This window comes from Orycteropus afer, unplaced genomic scaffold (genome assembly GCF_000298275.1).
Source record: "Orycteropus afer afer isolate SDZICR_OR568_19922 unplaced genomic scaffold, OryAfe1.0 scaffold00918, whole genome shotgun sequence".
In the NCBI taxonomy this organism is placed as follows: Eukaryota; Metazoa; Chordata; class Mammalia; order Tubulidentata; family Orycteropodidae; genus Orycteropus; species Orycteropus afer.
This window is the reverse complement of record NW_006922505.1, coordinates 154621-176611: the sequence shown is the minus strand read 5'-3', so window position 1 is coordinate 176611 and position 21991 is coordinate 154621. Positions and strand designations below refer to the sequence as shown.

Here is a 21991-nt window from a genome sequence, read left to right as displayed (position 1 = left end):
AGGCTCAGGGGTCCAAGATTATCTTCTGTGTCTGTGTTAATTGGTTTCCCTTTTCTTTGTTGAAGAGGGTCTGTGCAGTCCTTGTGCCTAGTCCGCCATCTTGCCAGAACTCCACGTACCCTTAGTTTTTGATGCAAGAAAACATTGTTTCTTCTTTTTTTTAATAGGTAGTTTTGGAATGGAGCCGAGATCAATACCACGTTTTGTTTGATTTCTACAGAGACAATATTGCTGGAAAGTCCTTTCAGAATCGGTAAGAAAAAATATATTCCGGAGAGGATGTATTATGTAGATTTAAATGATGACTCATGAAACCGCTGTTGTTAAAATAATAGTGTTTGATGGGACCTTTCCAAATTATAGGTATAGCTTAGCTTATTAAAGACTGTTCTGATTAGAGAAGCCCCTGAAACTGTTGTGCTGAGATAATCTTAAACTTTAAACCAAACATATCCCTTGGAGTCTTCTTAAAACCAAACAATAGTTTAGCTAACTAGTAAAGAAGGTCTGCTTTTGAGTTTGTGCTCTTTTAAGATCTACCTGCATGGGATCAAATTGACAACAACAACTTGAAGGATAGGAAACTTGGAGGGCAGTGAGTTTATTTTAATGGGGAGGAACAACTCGGAAAAGGGAGGTGAGAATGGCTGCACAGCTCTGAGAATGTAGTCAGCGTCACTGGATTGTACATGGAGAAACTGTTGGATTGGTGTGTGTTCTATTGTGTATATTCTCAAAAACAACAATGGCAAAAATAAAATATTGAAAAAAACTACTCCCAATGGAAGAAATCTTAAACTCCAGCCCCACGTTTTATAGATTAAAAAGCAGCCACAGAGTAATGCTCCCTTGTAATTTATTGAACATTTTAAATTACATGGTAGCACTTTATCATTGCCCCAGTTCTGTGAGTCAAAGGTAATTTCATGCCCTGTAGGATAAGCTCTGGGAACTTTGGTGGCACAATGCCTAAGGCATCTGACTGCTAACCAGAAGGCTGGTGGTTCAAACCCACCAGCAACTCCTCAGAAGGAAGGTTGGGTAATCTACTTCTGTAGTGATGCTGCCTCAGAAACCCAAGGAGGGGTCACTATGAGCCTGATCCAATTCAACGGCAGAGTGTTTGGTTTGGTTTGGTTAGAATAGGCCCTCCTTGGGAGGAAGATTGGACGATCTACTTCCATAGAGATACCGCCTCGGAAACCCGAGGTCACTGTGAGTCACTGTGAATCGAATTGACTCCGGCGGTGAGTTTGAGGATGAGCCCTGGCTAGGCCAGTGTTCTGGTAACACTGTTCTGCTCGCCACTGCTGCTCCTGTGGTGAGCACTGGGACTGCACTCCTCCCTGTGGTTACAGTTCCCCTACTTCACTGTGAGGAAGCAGCAAACAGCCTCACAGTTTGAGTCTTTTTCTCCGGAAGGCCGTGCACATCTCCAGTGTCGTCACTCTTGAATGCTACCTTTACTTCTTCTTTTCCTTGGGGATTTTCTCCTTCCTCACAATACAGCCCTCAGAATGGAATCAGTCTGTCTGATCTTCCTTCTTTCCTTGCAGAGAAAGCCAATTTTATGAGTCCTTTTCAGTTTTAGTTTTTAGTTATCATAGTTTTATAACACGAAAGCAATAGATGTCTATAGTTGAGAACAGTTCCAACAAGACAGAAAAATAAAAAGTAAAAGCCTCTTCATTCCATTCCCACTTTTCATTCACTCGGGGAAGCTACTGGTGATTGTCATTCTAACTTTAAAAAAATAAACTAAGTCGTTGGCTTGATTTAGCCACTTTATGCAGTATTGATAGACTCTCATTTTAATGCTGTCCAGCTAATTATGAACGAGTGAGGCACTCTGGTGGGATAGAGGGTAAGGCATTTGCCTGCTATCTAGGTCACTGGTTCAACCCCACCAACTACTCTATGGAAGGAAGATGGGGCAATTTATTTATGTAAAGATTTATAGCCTTGGAAACCCAGTGAGGGTTGCCATGAGTCTGAATCAACTTGATGGCAGTGCATTTGGTTTAAAGAGCAGCAGTGACCAAAACAAACATGGAGTTGTGAGCAAAAGTGGCTAATCCCAGAGAGGACCTTGGACTAAATGCCGACTGGAAGTGGAAGATCCTTGGATCCTGACTGTCCAGTTTTCCCTGAGAACAGATCTCATCAACCCTTCCCTCCACTCCCACTGGACCAGAAAACCTAATAACTGTAGGTGATAATTGGTATCAATTCAGGTACCCTTTGAGTAGCTTGTGAGTTTTTTGGGAACCTCCAGACTATGTATCATCATTTCTTCTAGAGCCCCTGTCCCCTACTTAGAGGCACTTTGTGGTGTGCCTGTGTGGTTTCTACCAAATAAGTAGTTTTAAATCATGCTAATTAGACCATGGTGAGAAACATATTGTAGTCCTGAATAGCTCAGCAATGAAGGACTATGGGATTCCTTGGGTTGACCAAAGTCTTTACCCTGTGCTTTGATACTAAAAGCAACTCTAGGTGTGAATGGCATCCCTGACCTCTCTCTCTCATCAGGGGTTTAGTGTTGAATCTTTAGCATTACCCTGAGATACAGCTGTCTGCAGGGAAATTACTTCTAAGCAACTAGCTAGTTAAAAAGGAGAACTGAATCTCCTTTTTGTTGTTGTTGGGTACTGTCAAGCTGATTCCACTCATAGCGACCCTATGTGACAGAGTAGAACTATCCCGTGGGGTCGTTTTGGCTGTCATCTTTATGAATTCATGTTGCCAGCTCTTTATCCCATGGAGTTGCTGCTAGGTTCTAACTGCCAGCCTTTCAGTTAGCAGCCAAGTACTTAACCGTTGTGCCACTAGGGCTCCTTAGCTCGATCCCTTATAATTCCTTAAAGCAGCAGTTCTTAAAGACCCTGCAGATCTTTCAGACCTTCTCAGGAGTGTCTGTGAAATCAAAGCTATTTTTATAACAATACTAAGACATTATTTGGCCTTTGCACTGTATTGACATTTGTACTGATGGTGTAAAAGCAGTGGTGGGTAAAACTATTCCCCCTTACCACTGAATCAAGGTGATAGCACCAACCTGTACCACTAGTCATTGTATTCACCATCACCATGTATCTGCAGGGAAAAAAAAAAATTCACTTAAAAATGTCTGGCGAAATTATTAATTTGACTATATGTTGATCCATGAGTAGTACACAGCTTTTTAATATTCTTTGTGATGAAATGGGAAACACACACAGAAACTCTTGGCTGGGTACTGAAGTATGGTGGTTGTCTGAAGGAAAAGCACTTGTGTGATTGTTTGAGTTGCAAGCTAAATTGGCCTCTCTTCTCATGAAGCACCATTACTTGTTACTTGAAAGGGCTGTTGACAGGCAGACTGTGATTATACAGACTTGACTATTTTGTGGATTTTTTTCTTTTTTTTTTTTTTTGCAAATGAACAAGGTAGCCTTATCACTTGAAAGAAAATAACTACCAGTGTTTGTTGCCAGTGATGAAATTTGAGCTTTTAAGTGAAAATTAGAAGTTTGGAAAACTGCGAATTTGACATCTTCCCAATAACTTAAAAGATTTTTCTGATGAGATTTATGTTGCTATCGAAGAAAAAAAAATCACATTAGTTAATATTATATAAGGAAGTATGTCAACATTTGGCAGATCTACCCAACTCAGTAAGCCAATATTTCCCAGATAACTATTGCATAATATTACAGAATCTTGCATGAGCATAACCAAACCAAAAATACCAAATGTACTGCCATCGAGTCGGATCCAACTTTCCTTGGGTTTCCTTGGGTTTCTAAGGTGGTATCACTATGGACGTTTGACTGCCAGCCTTCTGGTTAGCAGCCAAATGCTTTAGGCACTACGCCACCAGGGCTCCTCCTAGACTCATTCAAAGTACAAGAATAAACACAAAAAGTTTATTGATGCTTCCAGATTCTACCTTGCAACTAACCTTTAAGAAATTAACAATTATTTGGTGTCATATTAAAGAATAACCACAATTATCTCGCCTTTCCAACTACGCACAGGCTTTTTGACCACTATGTAGGAGCTCTGGTAGCCTAAGGCAGTTGACTGCTAACCAGAAGGCTGGCAGTTGAAACCCACCAGCCACTCCTTGGAAGGAAGGTTGGGCAATCTATTTCTGTAGTTATACCGCCTCGGAAACCCAAGGAGGGATCGCTATGAGTCGGGTCTGACTCGGCGGCAAATTAACAACAACGTGTCTGTGTGACAGGTTGAATTTTCTTCACAGACCTCAACCCAAATGTGTGGAACCAGATTGAATGCAGAAGCAGATATGAGGCTCTAGTTCTCTTTCATGAAGCCAAACATCGAAAGAGATTTGCAGAAATGTAAAACAATGTCTCTCTGCTCACTAAATTTTTTGGTTGTTGTTTTGGAAAATACAGGTATTTTCATTTAAAAGAAAAAGAAGTTATACCTGTTAACTGTGAAGGTTTATTACTATTTACTAATGAATTATGAGTCGAGTCTGACTTGATGGCACATAACAACAACAATGAATTAATATTCTTAAATATCTCAATTCCTATATGGCAAATTCTGATAGTTATAACCTATAAACAAAAGCTTTTTGAGGTCTTCAATCATTTTTAGTAGTCCTGAAACTGAAAAGTTTGAGAACAGTCACAGACTTGAGCCTGCAGCCGAACCCAGTGGAAGGCTTGTAGAAACAGCCTACTGTGCTTCACCCCAGAGCTCCTGTGTCTGTATGTCTCCCGGGGACCCCGATACTTTGCATTTTTAACAAGTTCCCTGGTGATACTGAAGCTGCTGGTGCTGGTTGACCGTACTCTGAGAACCACGCTGCAGTCAAGATTTTTTAATGAGATACAGTTCTAGTTCCAATTTTCAACTTAACAACTACTGAATTTCCTAAGAAAAATTCCTAATTGATTGACACTGCAGCACTTTGTGAGCTGTGCTTGAGTTGCGTGGATTCCTGTTCTTAAGAAGTCTTAAGCTTTTAGAAAGAAAAGTCTGCCTTAGAAAATCCAAATGTTGAGGCCAGCAATTTTAATCAAATACTCTTGTTTACTCTCTAAAGGATTTTTTTCTTTTTCAACTTTTGGGTTAAATATTTCCCCTCCAAATATTAGATTGCAATAAATACAGTTTGATTTTTTACATAGGGATATTCAAAATTGCCTAATTTTTATGACAAATAAATGGATCATATGTAACATCACATTTTAATGTTTTAAAATATATTACTTACTGGAAGTTTTCACTCTTTGGATATTTCTCTACAAATCTTTTCAATGTGTTTTTGTCCTGAATGAAAAATAACCTGTTCTGTAGGTCAGTAACATGTGACTATGTACATTATCTACTGCTTTGTATTATGAGCCATTATGTTAATCTGGGGTTTGATTTTGTCATCTGTAAAGTGTGTATATTAGATTAAACATAAAACTTCTTCCAACTCTTTGGTTCTAAGGTAACTATTTAAGGTAGAGGTTTTCTTATCTACTTTATAGAATGTAAAACTAAGGGACTATTAAGTGACTTTAATGTTCAGTTAAATTAAACGGTGATTAAAATAAAAGTTGTAACAGTTACCACTGCTTTGGATCTGAGTCATGGGTGACTTGGTTAGTTTTCCTCTTTAAGATAAAGGCTTCCTTCTCATCTGTAAACTTAAGATAGTGGTCTAGTGGTTAGAAGGAAAGACTCAGACTTAGTGTGACCATGTCTAATAGTCGACAAACAACTGACTCACCGACCATAAGCAGATCACATGATCTCCTTAGTGTTGTTAGTTTACACCAGAGAAGCAAATTGCAAATTGATCGTTAAATGCAACCTTATTTGACAGAAGAGCCAATATATGCATTAATTATACACTTATTGTTTCCTTCAACTAAACGTGTATGACAACTCTTGATTCTATAAAATATCTTTAATATGCAGATAATTAATTACGTTTACAAGAAAGTTTCAGAATGTCTCATTCTTTTTTCCCCCCCTTTTTTTTTATAAACTTCTGTTTTGAAGATAAGTTTTTAAAACTAGTTTTTAGTTTGTGCATAGATCACCTGGGCAGTTGAGTGTGAAATGACCTTGGATAATTTACAAGTGGGTAATGTAAGACAGGTTTTTTTTTTTTTTTTTTTTTTAAATGAGAAAGACTGATGTATATATATTGACCATGTGAGCCAGTAGTTGTTTATCTAACAAACACTGAGCTCCACCTATGTACCAGGCCTATCCTAGGCCTCAGGGATATAATGGTGGACAAGAGTAATGAACTCATAGAACCAACATTTTTAATGGGGGGAACTTTTAATAAAAATTTTTTTATTAAAATGTGAACATATAAGCGGTTCTCAAGGTATAATTTACCAATCAGCAGCATCAGCATTACCTGGGATCTTATTGTTGTTTTGTGCCATCAAGGTGTCTCCAACTCATAGCAACCCCTCCTTGGGTTTCTGAGGCAGTATTACTATGGAAATAGTTTCAAGAACGTCTTCTATGCTAATACATCATTGATTGATTCAGCAACCATCTATTACACACTCTTCTAAGTGCTTGGATAATTTAGAGAACCAAAGACATGAAGGTTAACAGTGTAGGTAACAAGTTAATTGTCTAATATGTTAGAAAAATGCTGAGTGTTATAAAAAAGAAGAAACAGAGTGAGGTAGATAGGGAGGCCTGGGCGTGACAGGGCAGGGGAAGGCTGCAGCATAACATAGGGCTGGGTCTTCATTGGGAACTCTTAATAACTTTTTAAAGTAAAGCCTAGTTCTTCAACTGGAAAGAAACTCAACAAAGACACAGAAGAATTGAACAATGCAATCCACCAACGTGACCTTATAGACATCTAGAGAGCACTTCCCCCAACAGCAGCACAATATACATTCTTTTCCAGTGCACATGGAACATTTTCCATGTTAGACCATAGGTTAGGCCATAAAGCAAGTCTTAATAAATTTAAAAACATTGAAATACTGCAAAGCATCTTCTCACATCACAGTGCTATAAAATTAGCAATCAGCAATAGGAAGATCAACAGAAAAAGAGCAAACTCATGAAAACTGAACAACACTCACCTTAAGAATGACTGAGTAACAGAAGAAAGAAAAACATTCCTGAATCAAACAAGAATGAAAACATATCAAAATCTTTGGAACACAGCAAAAGCAGTGATCAGAGGCCAATTTATAGCAATAAATGCACAGATCAAAAAAGAAGAAAGAGCCAAAACCAGCACTTTAAACCAACATCTCCAACAATTAGAAAAAGAGCAGCAAAGAAAGCCTGCAGTCACCAGAAGAAATAAGAAAGATTCGTACAGAAATAAATGAACAGAAAATAGGAAAAATCAACAAGACTAGAAATTGGTTTTTAGAAAAGGCTAAAAATTGACAAACCACTGACAAACTTAACAAAAGAAAAGAGGGAGGGAATACAGATAACACAAATGAGAAACGAAATGGGCAACATCATGACTGAACCAACTGAAATAGAAAGGATAATATCAGGATACTATGAAGAACTGTACTCCAGCAAATTTGAAAATTTGGAAGAAATGGACAGATTTCTAGAAACACATCACTTACCTAAACTAACACAGACTGAGGTGGAAAAATTGAACAGATCCATAGCAAAAGAGGAAATTGAACAGGTGCTAAAGGGGCAGGGAGACCACATCTTCTGACCTCTCTAACCCCACAAGAGGAAGACAGAATCACCATCAGTAGCCCAAAGCTTACTCCTGCCAGGCCAGACATGCTGCCTCCCTCCAGCCCTTTTTCCAACCCTGACACCAACCGTTCCTCCCACAGCACTCACCACCTTTCTGCTGGGTTCGATAATTCACTGCAGTTGCTACACAGAACTCACAGATTATGGGGTTTATTAGGGAAGCACCAGGCTACAATTCAAGTTCAGAAAATCACTCAGTCTCTCTCAGTCTGTCATCTCTCAGCCAACAGTTTCTCTCAGCCACTCTCCCAGCAATGTGTGTTTCTTAGTGTCTGTCTCAGCAATGCATGTCTCTTGGTGTCTCTTTCTCAGCAGCCCATGTCTCTCAGTGTCTCTTTCACAGCAGTGTGTGTCTCTCAGGATCATTTTCTCTCAGCAGCATGTCCTTCTCAACCAGCAGTCAGAGAGAGAGAAAGAGACTTTTGCCTCTAGGAGGCCTTCTTTTGAGCCTGGCAGAGTGGCCAAACTAACCAATCATAACATCAGAATTCTAAGCACCTGAGGGAGAGTGAACTTTCTAGAACATTGTTTTTTGCCACTCCCAACAGAAATACCCCAGGTGGATGACATTTGCAATCAGTAGCTCCTCAGTTGCTCACAGCAAATTCCACCATGGAGTTTACAAAGACTTAATGGCTAGAAAAGCCATACCAGGTAATTAACTACACTGCAACAGGTCATAAAAAAAATTACCAACAAAAAAATTCTGGCGCAGACAGTTTCACTGGAGAATTCTACCAAATGTTCAGAGAAGAACTGATACCAGTCCTACTCAAACTATTCTAAAAAAACACAGAAAATGGAGTCCTCCCTAACTCAATTTTATGAAGCAAGCATAACCTTGATACCAAAACCAGGCAAAGACATCAAAATAAAGCCTTGTTCTTTAAGCTTTTGATTTCTTTTCTGCATTGGCTGTATGTGTGTCCCTGCTTCCTCATTCACTAAGCTGTGAAGTGGTAGCAGTTTATGACCACCATCCCCATCAGCTTTTAAAATGGAAGTGATTGTGAGGATCAAATGATAAAAATGACATAAAGTATCTAGTGTACATAACACAGCTCACAGAGAAGGTGACAGAGTAACGTCTGGCTCCCATTTGAAAATGTAATTCTATGATAATGCCACGATTGAATTCCTTTTTTTTTTTTTTTTTTTAATTGTGATTTGGGTGAAAATTTACAAAGCAAATTCACTTTGCATACAGCAGTTCACACACACCTTGTCTCATGACATTGACTACAATTTACTACAATGTAACAGCTCCCCTCCCACTTTCCTCCCTATAGTCACCTCTTCACTGTGTCCATCCCTTCATGCACTCCTGCTCCCTGAGCTGTCTCCCTGTGCATACACAGCCCTTCTTTCTCCCATGATTATTCTCTCCAAGGAGTGTATCTACCTCAGGTAAATGTTCAACTCCTATGCCTGTCTTCTGTTTGACTGGAAGCCACAGGTGTGGGTTCAGTTCCAGACCTGAAGGCCAGCTAGGGGCCATAGTCTCAGTGGTTCCACCAGGCTCTATTAGACCAGCAAACCTGGTGCCCCCTCCCCTTTTTTTTTCCAAATGATTTTGAGTTTTGTTCCACATTGTTCTCCTCTCTATCCAGGATCTCCTATATAGATCCCCCTCCGAGTGGTTGACAATGGTAGCTGGGCACCATCTAGCTCTTCTGGTCTCATAGTCGTATAGGCTACAGATTGCATGGTGTACCAGTTACTAGCTAGGAGTAATTGTTTCCATGAATCTTTGGTTTTCTTCATTCTTCTTTGCTCTGGACGAGGAGAGACCCATCGTTGCATCTAGATGGCTGCTTGCAAGCTTTTAAGACCCCAGTCACTCCAGGTTTGCTGGTCCAATAGAGCCTGGTGTAACCACTGAGACTATGGCCCCTAGCTGCCCTTCAGGTCTGGAATTGAACCCACAACTGTGGTTTCCAGCTAAACAAAGTACAGGCATGTGAGTTAAACATTTACCTCAAGTAGACACACGCCCTGGAGAGAACAATCGTGGGAGAAGGAAGGGCTGCTTATGCACAGGGAGATAGCTCAGGGTACAGAAGAGTATGAAGGGATGGACACTGGGAGGAGGTAACTATGGGGAGGAAGTGGGAGGGGAGCTGCTGCATTGTAAATTTTGGTCAATGACATGAGACAAAGTATATGTGAACTGCTCTATGAAAAGTGAATTTACTCTGTAAATCTTCACCCAAATCCTAAAAAAAAAAAAAAAAAAGATCCCAGTCACTACTCGCCAGAGTAGGAGGTAGAACAATGTGTAGTATGTTATGCCAGTTGAGCTGGATGTCCCCTGTGACAATGGTCCCAAGCCCACAGGTTCAACTACTCGGTCCCTCTGGGTAGCTGGCTGTGACATGATTGGATTACTTTTGCATTGATTTTTAAGAGTAACTTTTAAGTATAATCTTTGTGTGATAGTCTTCACGCAAAGAAAAGTATCTTCCAGTTGAAAGAAATGCATTTTTTTTTTTCTTTTTATTATGATTTGGGTGAATGTTTACAGAGCAAATTCATTTTCCATACGATAGTTCATACACATTTTGTTACATGACATTAATTAAAATCCCCATAATGTAACAGCTCTCTTTCCACTTCCCCCCTGTTGTTACCTTTTCCCTGTGTCCTTCTTTCCTGTGCATTCCTGCTGTCTGAGCTATCTCCCTGTGCAAATACTGCCCTTCTGATTTCCCATGGATGATTGTTCTAAGGAGTGTCCCTACCTGGTGAGATTGTTCACCTTATATGCCTGTTTGGCTAGAAGCCACAGGAGTGAGTTTAGTTCTAGACCCAAATGGTGATGAGGGGCCATAGTCTTAGGGGTTTCACCAGTCTCTGTCAGACCAGTAATTATGATTTTGAGTTTTGTTCCATATTTTTCTCCCACTCTGTCCATCAGCTCCAATTTTGATCACTTTCTGTGGTTGACAGTGGTATCTGGGCACCATGTAGTACTTCTGGTCTCGGTGTCATGTAGGCTCAGGTTCCCAGGGTCTACTGACGCTTGAACTAATTGTTCCCATGTGTCTTTGGTTTTCTTCATTACTCCAGTGGAAAAGAGACCATAGTTGCGTTTTACATGGCCACTTCTCAGCTTTAAAGGTGCCAGTTGCTGGTCACTAAAGTAGAATATAGGACAATGTTTTTGTGTTGTATGTTATGCCAGTTGAGCTTGATGTACCCTGTGACCATGGCCTCAAATCTGTGGGCACAGGGACCCATTCCCTCAGGATGTTTGGCTTTGGCTAAGAAGTTATCATAACTTTGCCCCCTTAGCTCTGTTGTATAGATGGACACTGGAAGACATGCATTTAAGCTGGACTACTTTTGGCTTTGTCCTAGACTCTGTCTGCCCATGCCGATTGATGTGGTCTACACCTGGGTCAACGGCACTGATCTTGAACTGCTAAAGGAACTAAAGCAAGTCAGAGAACAGATGGAGGAGGAGCAAAAAGCAATGAGGTAAAACTGATTTGAAAATAAATTGCACAGTGTCCTACCATACAAGTAGCAGAGTATTTGATAAGAATCAGATGGTATCCCCCATGCTACTTTAACCAAAATCTGTGTTTCAAATCCATTACCAGATTTTGACAGTCACCTGCCCCACCCTTGTTCTTTGGTGCCTGAGGTGGACCCTGCTGCTTCTGTGAGGTCCTGGCCTCTTCCATTGTTAGATGTAAATGTTGAGCTGTAGTCATGGCGTGGTCTCTGAGGGCCTAAGGGTGAGGGAACCTCCCAAGGGAGCCCTGTGATTCCTGCTTAACAATTCTGAGTCCCAGGCATGATGATTTCTTCATGAAATAAGCTTTCATTATGCATAATACCTTCACAGTAAGATAGATTATTTCTTGAAAAATAAAATGGGCCTCTAGGCTTAATTTTTTTCCATTTGAAAAAGCTAGTAGAGAAGTATATTCTTTTTAGTGTCAAATAGTACACTACGGAATCGGGAGCATTTTTTGGAATTTAAAAAAACAAAAACAAAAAATCTTCATTTTGTTTCTTTCATCCACAGTGGGCTGCAGAGGAGCCTTTGAGGTAGGGCCCTGGCTGATGTAGTCTCTTCTTGATTCCACAGGAGCATTTGCTGAGAACTTTCCCATTTACCCCTTTATAAGTGTTATGAGTGTTCTCTGTTGCAGGTAACTGGCTACATCATACTGCAACAAGTTGTTTCTTTCTCTTTTTAGAGGATTTAAAACCTTCCCAGTGCACAAGAATGATTTGAACAGCCTGGTACCATGTTTTTATAGTAAAATGTAAACACTTCTGTTTTAAGTAAACTGCCTCAGTTGATATGTCACTGATACTGTTTCATTAAAACATGTAATTTATTATGTATTTTTAAGTCTGTAGCATTGTAGTACCTTCTACCAATAGGTTAGTTCCAACACAGTAACTGGTAAGCCCACATTTAGTCGCATTTTGGGGATAGCACTAGTCTATGCATATGTAATAATCTCTATCTGCTTTTGATTAGAGAAATCCTTGGGAAGAACACAACGGAGCCAACTAAAAAGAGGTAAGCATTTTTGCTTTTCCTCTAATATAAAAGTGAAGAACTAAGTGAAATTTCCAGATTATCCCTTGTTTTTGTTGGGTATCAGTATTTATTTACTTTTATTCTCTTACAGTTTAAGAGGCTTGAAGTCCGAGTTCAAAGTGCCAGTACTGGGGGCTGAGTTGAAGGCAGGCTTTAGCTCTGCCTCTTGCTTCCAGCCCACTGAAGCTGGAGGCCACTCTTTTTTTTTTTAATTAAATGCATTTTATTGAAATATAATTTGTGTACAGTGAAATACACAGAACTAAAGTGACATGGGTCAGTGCGGTTTTTTGTTTGTTTGTTTTTTGGTTTTTTTGTTTTTGTTTTTTGCATTGTTCCCTCTCTCCTCTCCCACCCCTGGCAACCAACAAAGAAAGTTTCTCTCCATATATAAACCTTTCCTTGACCCTCCACAACAATGAACTAATACTATATTTGTCTTTCTGTGATTGACTTATTTCACTCAGCATAATGTCCTCCAAGTTCATCCATATTATGCGGTGTTTTGCAGACTCTACATTATTCTTTAGTGCTGTATAGCATTCCATTGTGTGTATGTACCATAGTTTGGTCATCCACTCTTCCGCTGATGGGCATGTAGGTTGTTTCCATCTTTTTGCTATTGTAAATAGTGCTGTGATGAACATGAGTGTGCATGTATCTGTTCCTGTCCTGGCCCTCACCTCTCTAGGATATATACCTACTAATAGGATTGCTGGGTCAAATGGTATCTCCAATTCCAGCTTTCTAAGGAAACGCCATATTGCTTTCCACAGTGGTTGTATCACTTCACAGTCCCACCAGCAGTGTATGAGAGTCCCAATCTCTCCACATCCCTGCTGGCATTTGTTATTTTCTGTCTTGTGGAGCTTTGCCATCAGTGCTGGAGTAAGACGGTATCTCGTTGTTGTTTTGATTTACATCTCTCTGATGGCCAGTGATTGTGAGCATCTCTTCATGTATTAGCTGGCCACCTGAATATCCTCCTTGGTGAAGTGTCTATTCATGTCTTCTGCCCATTTTTCAATTGGATTGTTAATTCCTTTGATGTAGAGGCGTTGGAGTTTTCTATAAATCTTAGTGATAAGTCTCTTGTCAGATATGTAATTACTGGTAAATATGAGTTTTTTGCTGTCATTTTTGTTATTTGCTTTTTTGTGGTGTCGATTTCTTGTTCCACATAATTTTCTGTGCTGAGCTCGTTTTTTTTTTATGAATCATGTTATCACTTTCTTTGTTGCTATTGTTTTAGTGTTTGCTAGATATTTGTGCTGGTCCTCTTTTTTATTTTGATGTGAAAGTTTATCATTTTTCTTTGAGGTTACCCTGTGATAAAGTTTTCTTCCCAAGTTCAGAACAGTCCGTTCTATCTTGTAGTTGTCTTGACTTCCCTACCATCTAGGAGTTCTGTAACAACACAGTTTTTTCCCTCTTTTTGGGTTGTAGTTGTCCTCATTTGTCAATTGATGTCTCTGGTTCCCTGTTTACAATCTTGTAGGCTTATTTACTTTGGATACTTAGATAGCTGGGTTGGTTTCTGGGTTATGTCATCATGTGTGTTAGTGGTCAGTTGTTTGCTGTTGTTGCTTCTCTGTCCAAAGGACTCCTTTTAGCATCTCTTGGAAGGTTGGTCTGGTTTTAACAAATTCCCTTAATTTCTGCTTATCTGGATATGTCCTAAATTCACCATCATATTTGAGGGACAGTTTTACTGGGTACATAATTCTTGGTTGGAAATTTTTCCCCCTCAGGGTTTTATATATACCAGCCCATTGTCTTCTCACCTGCATGGTTTCTGCCGAGAAATCCAAACTTAGTCTTATTGGTTGCCCCTTGTAGGTAACTTTGTGTTTTTCCTGTGCTGCTCTCAGGATTCTTTGTCTTTGGTTTTGGTGAGTTTGATGATGGTATGTATTGGTGATTTTCTTTTGGGGACTATCCTGTTTAGGGTTCGTTGGACTTCTTGAATGGGTATATTCTCATCTTTCATCATACCAGGAAAATTCTCTTCCAACAAATCTTCGACAATTTTTTCTGTGGTTTTATTTGTGTCTTCCTGTTTTGGAATTCCGATTACATGTGGGTTATTCCTTTTGATGGTATCCCACATGAACGTTAGGCTTTCTTCATTTTGTTTTGATCTTTTTTGCTAATTTATCCCTTTCCAAAGAAGTGTTCAGGTATTTGCAGTCAGTCTCCCTAATTCTGTGTTCCATTGATTCAGTTCTGTTCCTTTGCCCATTCAATGTCTTATCTATTTCTGAAAATTTAGTATTAATCTTCTGGATTTCTGTCTGTGGATTTTGAATCATTTCTAATTTTTCATTTATTTTGTCATTTCATTCTGGTATTTTCTCCCGAAATTCTTCTAGGGTTTTGTCTGTGTTTTCCTTGATCTGTCTCTCAATCCTCGAAGATACCGAAATACAATTCTTTTGAATTCCTTATCATGGAGTTCCAATGCTGCATCTTTTTCAGGGATGTGTTTTGGGTCCATATCCTGGTCCCTTGTTTCTCCTGCTTTATCTTGCTTCTTTATGTGTACTGTGATGCTCTGTTGTCTCTGAGGCATTGTGACGTTTTAGTATTTATATTTAATTGGTGATTGTATGCTGGAACGACTTCCCAACGATTTTCGTTTTCTTTGTATGTGATCTGTGCAGTGTTCCTCTATTCACTAGTTGACAACACTTATACACTCACCACTTGTCTCCTTTCCTGTTGTCAGCCTCTTGTATGTCCCTGCCAACCTTGGCAAACAGAGCCTATTCTTAGGTCGCTGGTATCCAAATAAGAATGCTATCACTTTAAAATTCAAAATGGTTGCCACTTGTAAAGATTCAAAATGGCTGCACCCTTGATCACTTTAAATATCCAAAATGGCTACTGCTTGTAAATGTTCAAAATGGCTGCACCCTCCTGGGTATCAGTATTTTGCATATATTCTATTGCTCATTTTTGATCCTCCTTTTGCTAGTTTTTAGCCCAAAATTAAGTACAACTATTATAGGGGAAAAATATATTTGTCAGTGTTTTCCTGGATCTGTCTCTCAGTCTGTTGTTGTTGTTGTTGTTATGTGCCATTGAGTCAGAGCCACCGCATAGCGACCCCTCCTTGGGTTTCCAAGGCAGTATCACTATGGACATAGATTGCCCCATCTTCCTTCCGAGTAGTGGCTGGTGGTTCAAACCGAGTAGTGACTGGTTAGCAGTCAAGTGCCTTAGGCACTACACTACCAGAACTCCCTCTCAGTCTGTTGAAGGTACCTAAATAAAATTCTTAAGATTTCCTTATCAGGGAGTTCCAATGCTGCTTCTTCCTCAGGGTTGTTTTCTGGGTCAGTATCCTGGTTCCTTGTTTCCACTACTTTATCATGCTTCTTTCTGTGGACTGTGATGGTCTTTTGTCTCTGAGACATTGTGATGTCATGGTATTTATATTTAATTGGTGAGCGTATGTTGATGTGATTCACCGAAGATTTTTTTCCCTTTGTTTTGTTCTGATATATCTGAGTAAGCAGCATATTGTGCTCCTCTGGTTGCTAATTGGCACCATTTAAGCACTCGCCAGCTGTCTCCTGGTGGGTGTTACAGAGAATGAGAGTAGGTGCACGGATCTCTGTTAGCTGTTTGTGAAGTGCATTTAAGGGTGAGACGGGCTTGTATTGGCTATTGTCTGTTGCTGGCTGGTTGGTATAGAATCAAGTTGTGGTCCTCACTCAGTAGGTGGGGCTGCAGGAGGTGCAAGTATATATAGTTGGCTCTTATGGGCACAATTGCTGTCTCCCACTCTGTTAGATAAAAACAATACTCAAAAAAATAAATAAAGTAAAAATACGAGGACAAAAAACACATACTGCATGAACACAGGAACTATCACAGAAAAGAAAAAGGGAAAGGCAATAAATGAGAAGAAATATTTAATGAAACACTTTAAAAAGCCAAAACAAATATAAATAGAAAAAGAAAAAAAAAAAACCCACAGTATCTGGGGAGTGTGGAATTAGAGAAAACAGCTAGAGTAGAAGAATAATAAAGAAAAACCAGAAAAATTCAAAAAGAAAAACAAGGAAGGGAAAAAGAATAAAAATTAAAAGGAAGAAAAAAAGAATAATTTAAAAACAAAATCCTTCTGGGGCAGGGGCAGGGCACTCAGACTCCATTAGAGCACACAGACTGGGATGGAATCCCTGTGGTCCAGAAGGTGGGTGGAGGTGAGAGATGGCCACACCGCCATTCACCAAGAGGGTGTGGCGTATAAGAGTAATGGGGAAATATCCTACCTTTCCAGTCGTCAGCCTTCATTGTTGTTGCCTTTGCTGTCCTCAGCAGGCAGAGTGTATTCTTTGGTCACTGGAATTGGAATACTGCCACTTCAAACATCCGTAATGGCTGCACGGCTTACAAATATTCAAAATGCCTTCACCCACTGGACAGCTGGAAGTCCACAGCTCAGTTTATCTCCTTTTTTGCTGTTTCCCTTCTCAGTCATCAGCCAACAATGCAGTTGTCCATGCAGCTCTTGGCAAGCAGGGCAATTTTTAGGTTACTGCCCAGGTCTTAACACCACTTGTAATATTCAAATAGGCCACATTGTCAGGATAGCTGACAGTCAGGAGTTCCATTTGTTTCCTTGGTGACTTTTTTCATTCAGGTTTTTCTAGTAGTAAGTATTTAATCTACTTCTGTATCCTCCCTCTCAAAGCTCAGGGCTCCAGGATGTATGTTTGTCAATTGGGTGTCTCTTTTCTTTATTGAAGAGGGTCTGTGTAGCTTGTCTGTCTATTCCGCCATCTTACCAGAAGTCCTCGGTTCTGTATACTTTCCAAACCAAGCTCACTACCACGGAGTCGGATCCAACTCATAGCGACCCCTCCTTGGGTTTCCAAGGCAGTGTCACTACAGTAGTAGATTGCCCAACCTTCTTTCTAAGAAGTTGCTGGTGGGTTTGAACCACCAACCTTCTGGTTAGCAGTCACATGCCTTAAGTACTACACCAGCAGAGCTCCCTTATACACTTTAGTGTCCTCCTTTTTTTAACTTTATGTTATCATATATATTTCCATATTGATATATAATCTTGATATTTCATATTTTATCTATTTTAATACTTGCATAATATTCCATTGTTGTTGTTATTTGCCGTCGAGTTGGACTCGACTCATAGCCACCCCTCCTTGGGTTTCCGAGGCAGTATCACTACGGAAGTAGATTGCCCAACCTTCCTTCCGAGGAGTGGCATAAATTGACTTTAATTTACTGAGTATTGGACATTTCCATATTTTCATTGTAATATTTATATTTGGTTCTATGGCATTCCTTTGTGTAAGTTGGTTTTTTTATCTGTCCTTATTTGGACTAGATTCTTGGAAGAAGGATTACTGAATCTGAGCATTTATATGTTTGTGGGGTTCTGGATCTGTGTATTACCAAATTGCTTTCACTGTGTAGATAAGTAGGAGGAGAATGGTCCTAGGATAGGAACAGCCTGTGCAAAGGCCCTGTGGCAGGCTCATATTTAACAGGTACCAATTTGGAATGATACCAGCAGTGTTTGAGAAGAATTAGTTTTACTGTAAACACAATAACATTTTTTTAGGAGTGCTAATTTAGTAAATAAAAGATAATACTCATTGTTTTAATTTCATTGCTCAGTAAGGTTGAACAATTTTATATGTTTAACTATTTGTACTTCCCAATTTGTGAATTATCTAGCCATTTTGTTTACTCCTTTATTGGAAGCTCTGGCTGTGCCTCATATTTAGATTAAAATATCTCACATGAATTTATGTTGGCATATTGTCATGTTTGCTTCACATTTGCTTTTGTTTGTTTCAGTGTAGTTTCATATCTGCTGTATTTAATTGTATTCTAATTGAAATTGGTAAGTTGTATCTGGGAAAATGGCACCTCTGTAACTAGAATTTTCATGCTCCCTAATCTGTCTGATCATGGGATTCACTGGAATTATGAATAAACTTATAAACAGTACTAATGAAGTACTTATTTTCTTGTGCATATTTGAGTGAATAAATTTTGGTGGCAGTCTTGTTTTATTAATAGAATAGGGAAAGGTGATTGGAAGCTCCCTCTCTCTAGAGTTATCTTTGCTTAATAATTTTATAGCATACTTGCCACCTTACTTAACTTTTTATATTCCTGGGATGCAATTCTTTGTCTTTGAAGAAAATTTGGAAAATTTAGTAGCATCAACAAGCTTTTCTGTCATGATTAGATTTTCTAGAATGTCTATATAAGCATGTTGGCATTTCTTTCCAGTGAGAAGCAGTTGGAGTGTTTGCTGACCCACTGCATTAAGGTGCCAATGCTCATCCTGGACCCAGCCCTGCCAGCCAACGTCACGCTCAAGGACCTGCCAGCTCTCCATCCTTCTTTTCATTCTGCCAGTGACATATTCAATGTCGCAAAGCCAAAAAACCCTTCTACTAATGTCTCAGTTGTTGTTTTCGACAGCACTAAGGATGGTAAGATCTTTTTTTTTTTTAAACTGATATTTTTTAAATCACATTATCATTGGATATTTGAATAACAGAATACTGAGTGAAACAGAAATGATTCAACTTTTGAGAAATCTCTCTGAAGTTGAGAAACTGAAAAGGTACAGAGAGAAGCAGAAGAGCCGCTGTTGCATCTCAGCCCTGACTCAGAAGGAGAACGCATGTGTTGTGGTCTGCCACATACTTTACTTTCTGTGCCACGCCAGGGAACCTACCTCTGGCTCCCAGAGCTACTTGTTCTCTTGGCTCTGAGTTACTCTGGAGGCTCATTTTTCCTCCATGTAACTCCACAGCAAAATTGTTTTCTTCAGTTTACACGTCATGTTCCCCTTCCAATACCGAGTCCTATTTTCATTTTCCCATTTTGTGAATGTCATAGCCCTCAGCTTAAGTCTATGGCCCCACCTTTGCCTCATTCTTCTTATCTCCATAACTAACAACTAACCTCACATACAGCTTGCTTTTGTTTTTGCAGCAGATTCTCAGATGCTTCCCTTTCTTGCTCACCTCATTTCCTTTCCATCAGCCTGCGTTCCCTCACACAGCCTCCAGCAATAGACTTCTAGCTCTGGCTGCCTGGAAAAGTCTCCCCCAATCTGTCTAACACACAAACTGTCAGATATCTGAAAATTCTGATTTCCTTGATTCGTTCTCTTTCTGGTGTTCTGAACTCATCTTTCATTGCCTTGGTTTTTCCCTTTGATACTTGCACCTCTGCTCTCCCACCTATCACATTGCAGCTATCAGTGTCTTCAGATGTATGTGTGATTGTAATGGAGTGAGTAAGGGAGAAGGGGCGGGAGATGAACCGAGAGAAGCAATGGGGGACAGAATGGTGTAGGCCCTGATAGCTATGACAAGGACTTTGTCTTCAATTTGGAAGTACAATGAGAAGTGATTGGAGGGTTTTGAGTAGAGAAGTAGTGTGATCTGACTTATGTTGATTAAGGATCAGGCTGGCTGTCATGATGAGAATAGACTGTAAGGGGCTAACGTTGTAAGTTGATGAGAGTGGAAGGTGGTTTGGATCATGGAGGTACAGTGACAGTGATGAGAAGTGGTTGGATTCTGGATATTTTGAAGGCCCGCTCAACAAGGTTTTCCAGCTTTCTTGTTCTATGTACTGAACTTTTGTTTAAAAGCACAACCCATGCTATAGCAATACAGTGTAGCCATAGCACATTGAAGACTCGTACTGAACGCTTAAACTTAGGCACTCTGGTGATGCTGTGGTTAAAACATTGGGCTGCTGACCCAAAGGTTGGAGCCATGAACCCACCAGCTACTCTGTGGGAGAAAGATAGGCAGTCTGCTTCCATAAAAATTTTATGGCTTGGAAACCCTATGGGGCAGTTCTACTCTGTCCTGTAAGGTCTCTGTGAGTCAGAATTGTCTTGACTATGGGAGCAAAGTTTGGTTTGGTTGGAATACTTCAACACCTCTTTTAATTTATGCTTTTATAGTTGGATTTTTGGTGCTAAGTTAAAAATCTTAACTTTGTTTATACAAAAACCAAACGCACTGTCATTGAGTCAGATCTGACTTATAGTGACCTCTCCTTGGGTCTCCGAGTCAGTACCACTATGGAAGTGGATTGATCGCCCATCTTCCTTCCGAGGAGTGGCTGGTGGGTTTGAACCGCTAGCCTTGTGGTTAGCAATCAAATGCCTCAGGCACTATGCTTCCAGAACTCCTTACCTTTGTTTATAGGAGATTTTATTTTGCCAGATTTGAATCATTGCTCCAAAGAGTAAAAAATTTTGGTAATTCTTGCTTTGTTATTCAGGGTAGTAACTTCTCTGTCATCTTTATATGAATCTACAGATTTCATGAGAATGCATCTATATCTCCTAAATCCTTGATTGGATGGTTCAGAAAGACAGACCTGTTATCCTCTAAATTCTGTCTGCAGATTGATTTTTGTGTTTATAATTCAACACTATCCAGGCAGTCATTGGTTAGGTTGTAATCCATCTCAGTGAACCCATTTGTCTCTGCTTTCTCCATGAGGATGACATGAGATGTTGTTAGCTGTCTTTGAGACTGTGTGTGTATGTGTATCATCTGTTAGAATTCTCTAATCTACAAGGCTGCTTTTAGTTGCTGTTGAGTTGACTCCAAGTCATGTAGAGTCTAACAGAATGAAACATCGCCCATCTTCATGATAGTGGCTGTATTTGAGTCCATTGTTTTGGCTGCTCTGTCAGTCCATCTCACGAGGTCCTCGCTCACCTTCACCAGCCACTTTACCAACCATGATGTCTTTTTCTAGCAGTTGATCTTGATGATGTGTCCAAAGTAAGTGAGCCAGAGTCTCACCATCCTCACTTCTAAGGAGCATTCTGGTTGTATTTCTTCTGAGACTAATTTGTTTGTTCTCTCAGTTCACAGATAATCGGTATTCTTCACCAGCACCACAATTCAAATGCACCAGTTCTTCATCTATCTTTCTTTTTCATTGTCCAGCTTTCACATATACATGGAGCAATGAAAAGACCATGGCTTGGGTCATGCACTCCTTAACATCAAAATAATATCTTTGCTTTCTAAAATGTTAAAGAAGTCTCAGAGCTAGAACCCACTACCTCAAAAGAGACACGCACACACACACACACAGATATGTCTTAACAGTTTATCTGCGGTGAACTTATACTCTTAGTGCTCAGTGTGCCTTTAAAAACAAGGCTTACTTTTCTCCAGCTCTCACCAACTATACTTTGTGTGTGTGATTTGGGTGCAAGTTTACAGAGCAAATTCATTTTCCATACAGCAGTTCATACACATTTTGTTTCATGACATTGATTGCAATCCCCATAATGCAATAGCTCTCCTTCCACTTCCCCCCTGTGATTACCTTTCCTCTGGGTCCTTCTTTCCTATGCGTTCCTGCCCTCTGAACTATCTCCCTGTGCAAATATTGTCATTCTGATCTCTGATGGTTGATTGTTCTAAGGATTTCCTACCTGCAATTGTTCACATCATAGACTTATTTGGCTGAAAGTTGAGCCACTGGAATGGGTTCAGTTCTAGACCCAAAGGGTGACTAGGGGCCACCAGTCTCTGTTAGACCAGTAAGCTGGTCTTTTTCCATATCACCAGCTATACTTTTATGGTATACATGCAAACAAACTGTTGCATAGGATTGGTAGCCATCCCACCAGGCTATAATTTTCAGAATCTA

General features: G+C 39.8%; 1 protein-coding gene across 1 annotated transcript in view; it reads left to right on the top strand.

Annotated features, from left to right (window-relative positions):
• The window catches only part of GNPTAB (N-acetylglucosamine-1-phosphate transferase subunits alpha and beta), a 112321-nt gene that overhangs the window by 38493 nt on the left and 51837 nt on the right, over window positions 1-21991 (top strand). Inside the window, exons 2-5 of the mRNA XM_007958305.2 lie at window positions 168-253; window positions 11089-11208; window positions 12230-12271; window positions 18572-18777. Of these exons, the coding sequence (XP_007956496.1) occupies window positions 168-253; window positions 11089-11208; window positions 12230-12271; window positions 18572-18777 (454 nt within the window). The remainder of the gene's footprint in view (window positions 1-167; window positions 254-11088; window positions 11209-12229; window positions 12272-18571; window positions 18778-21991) is intronic.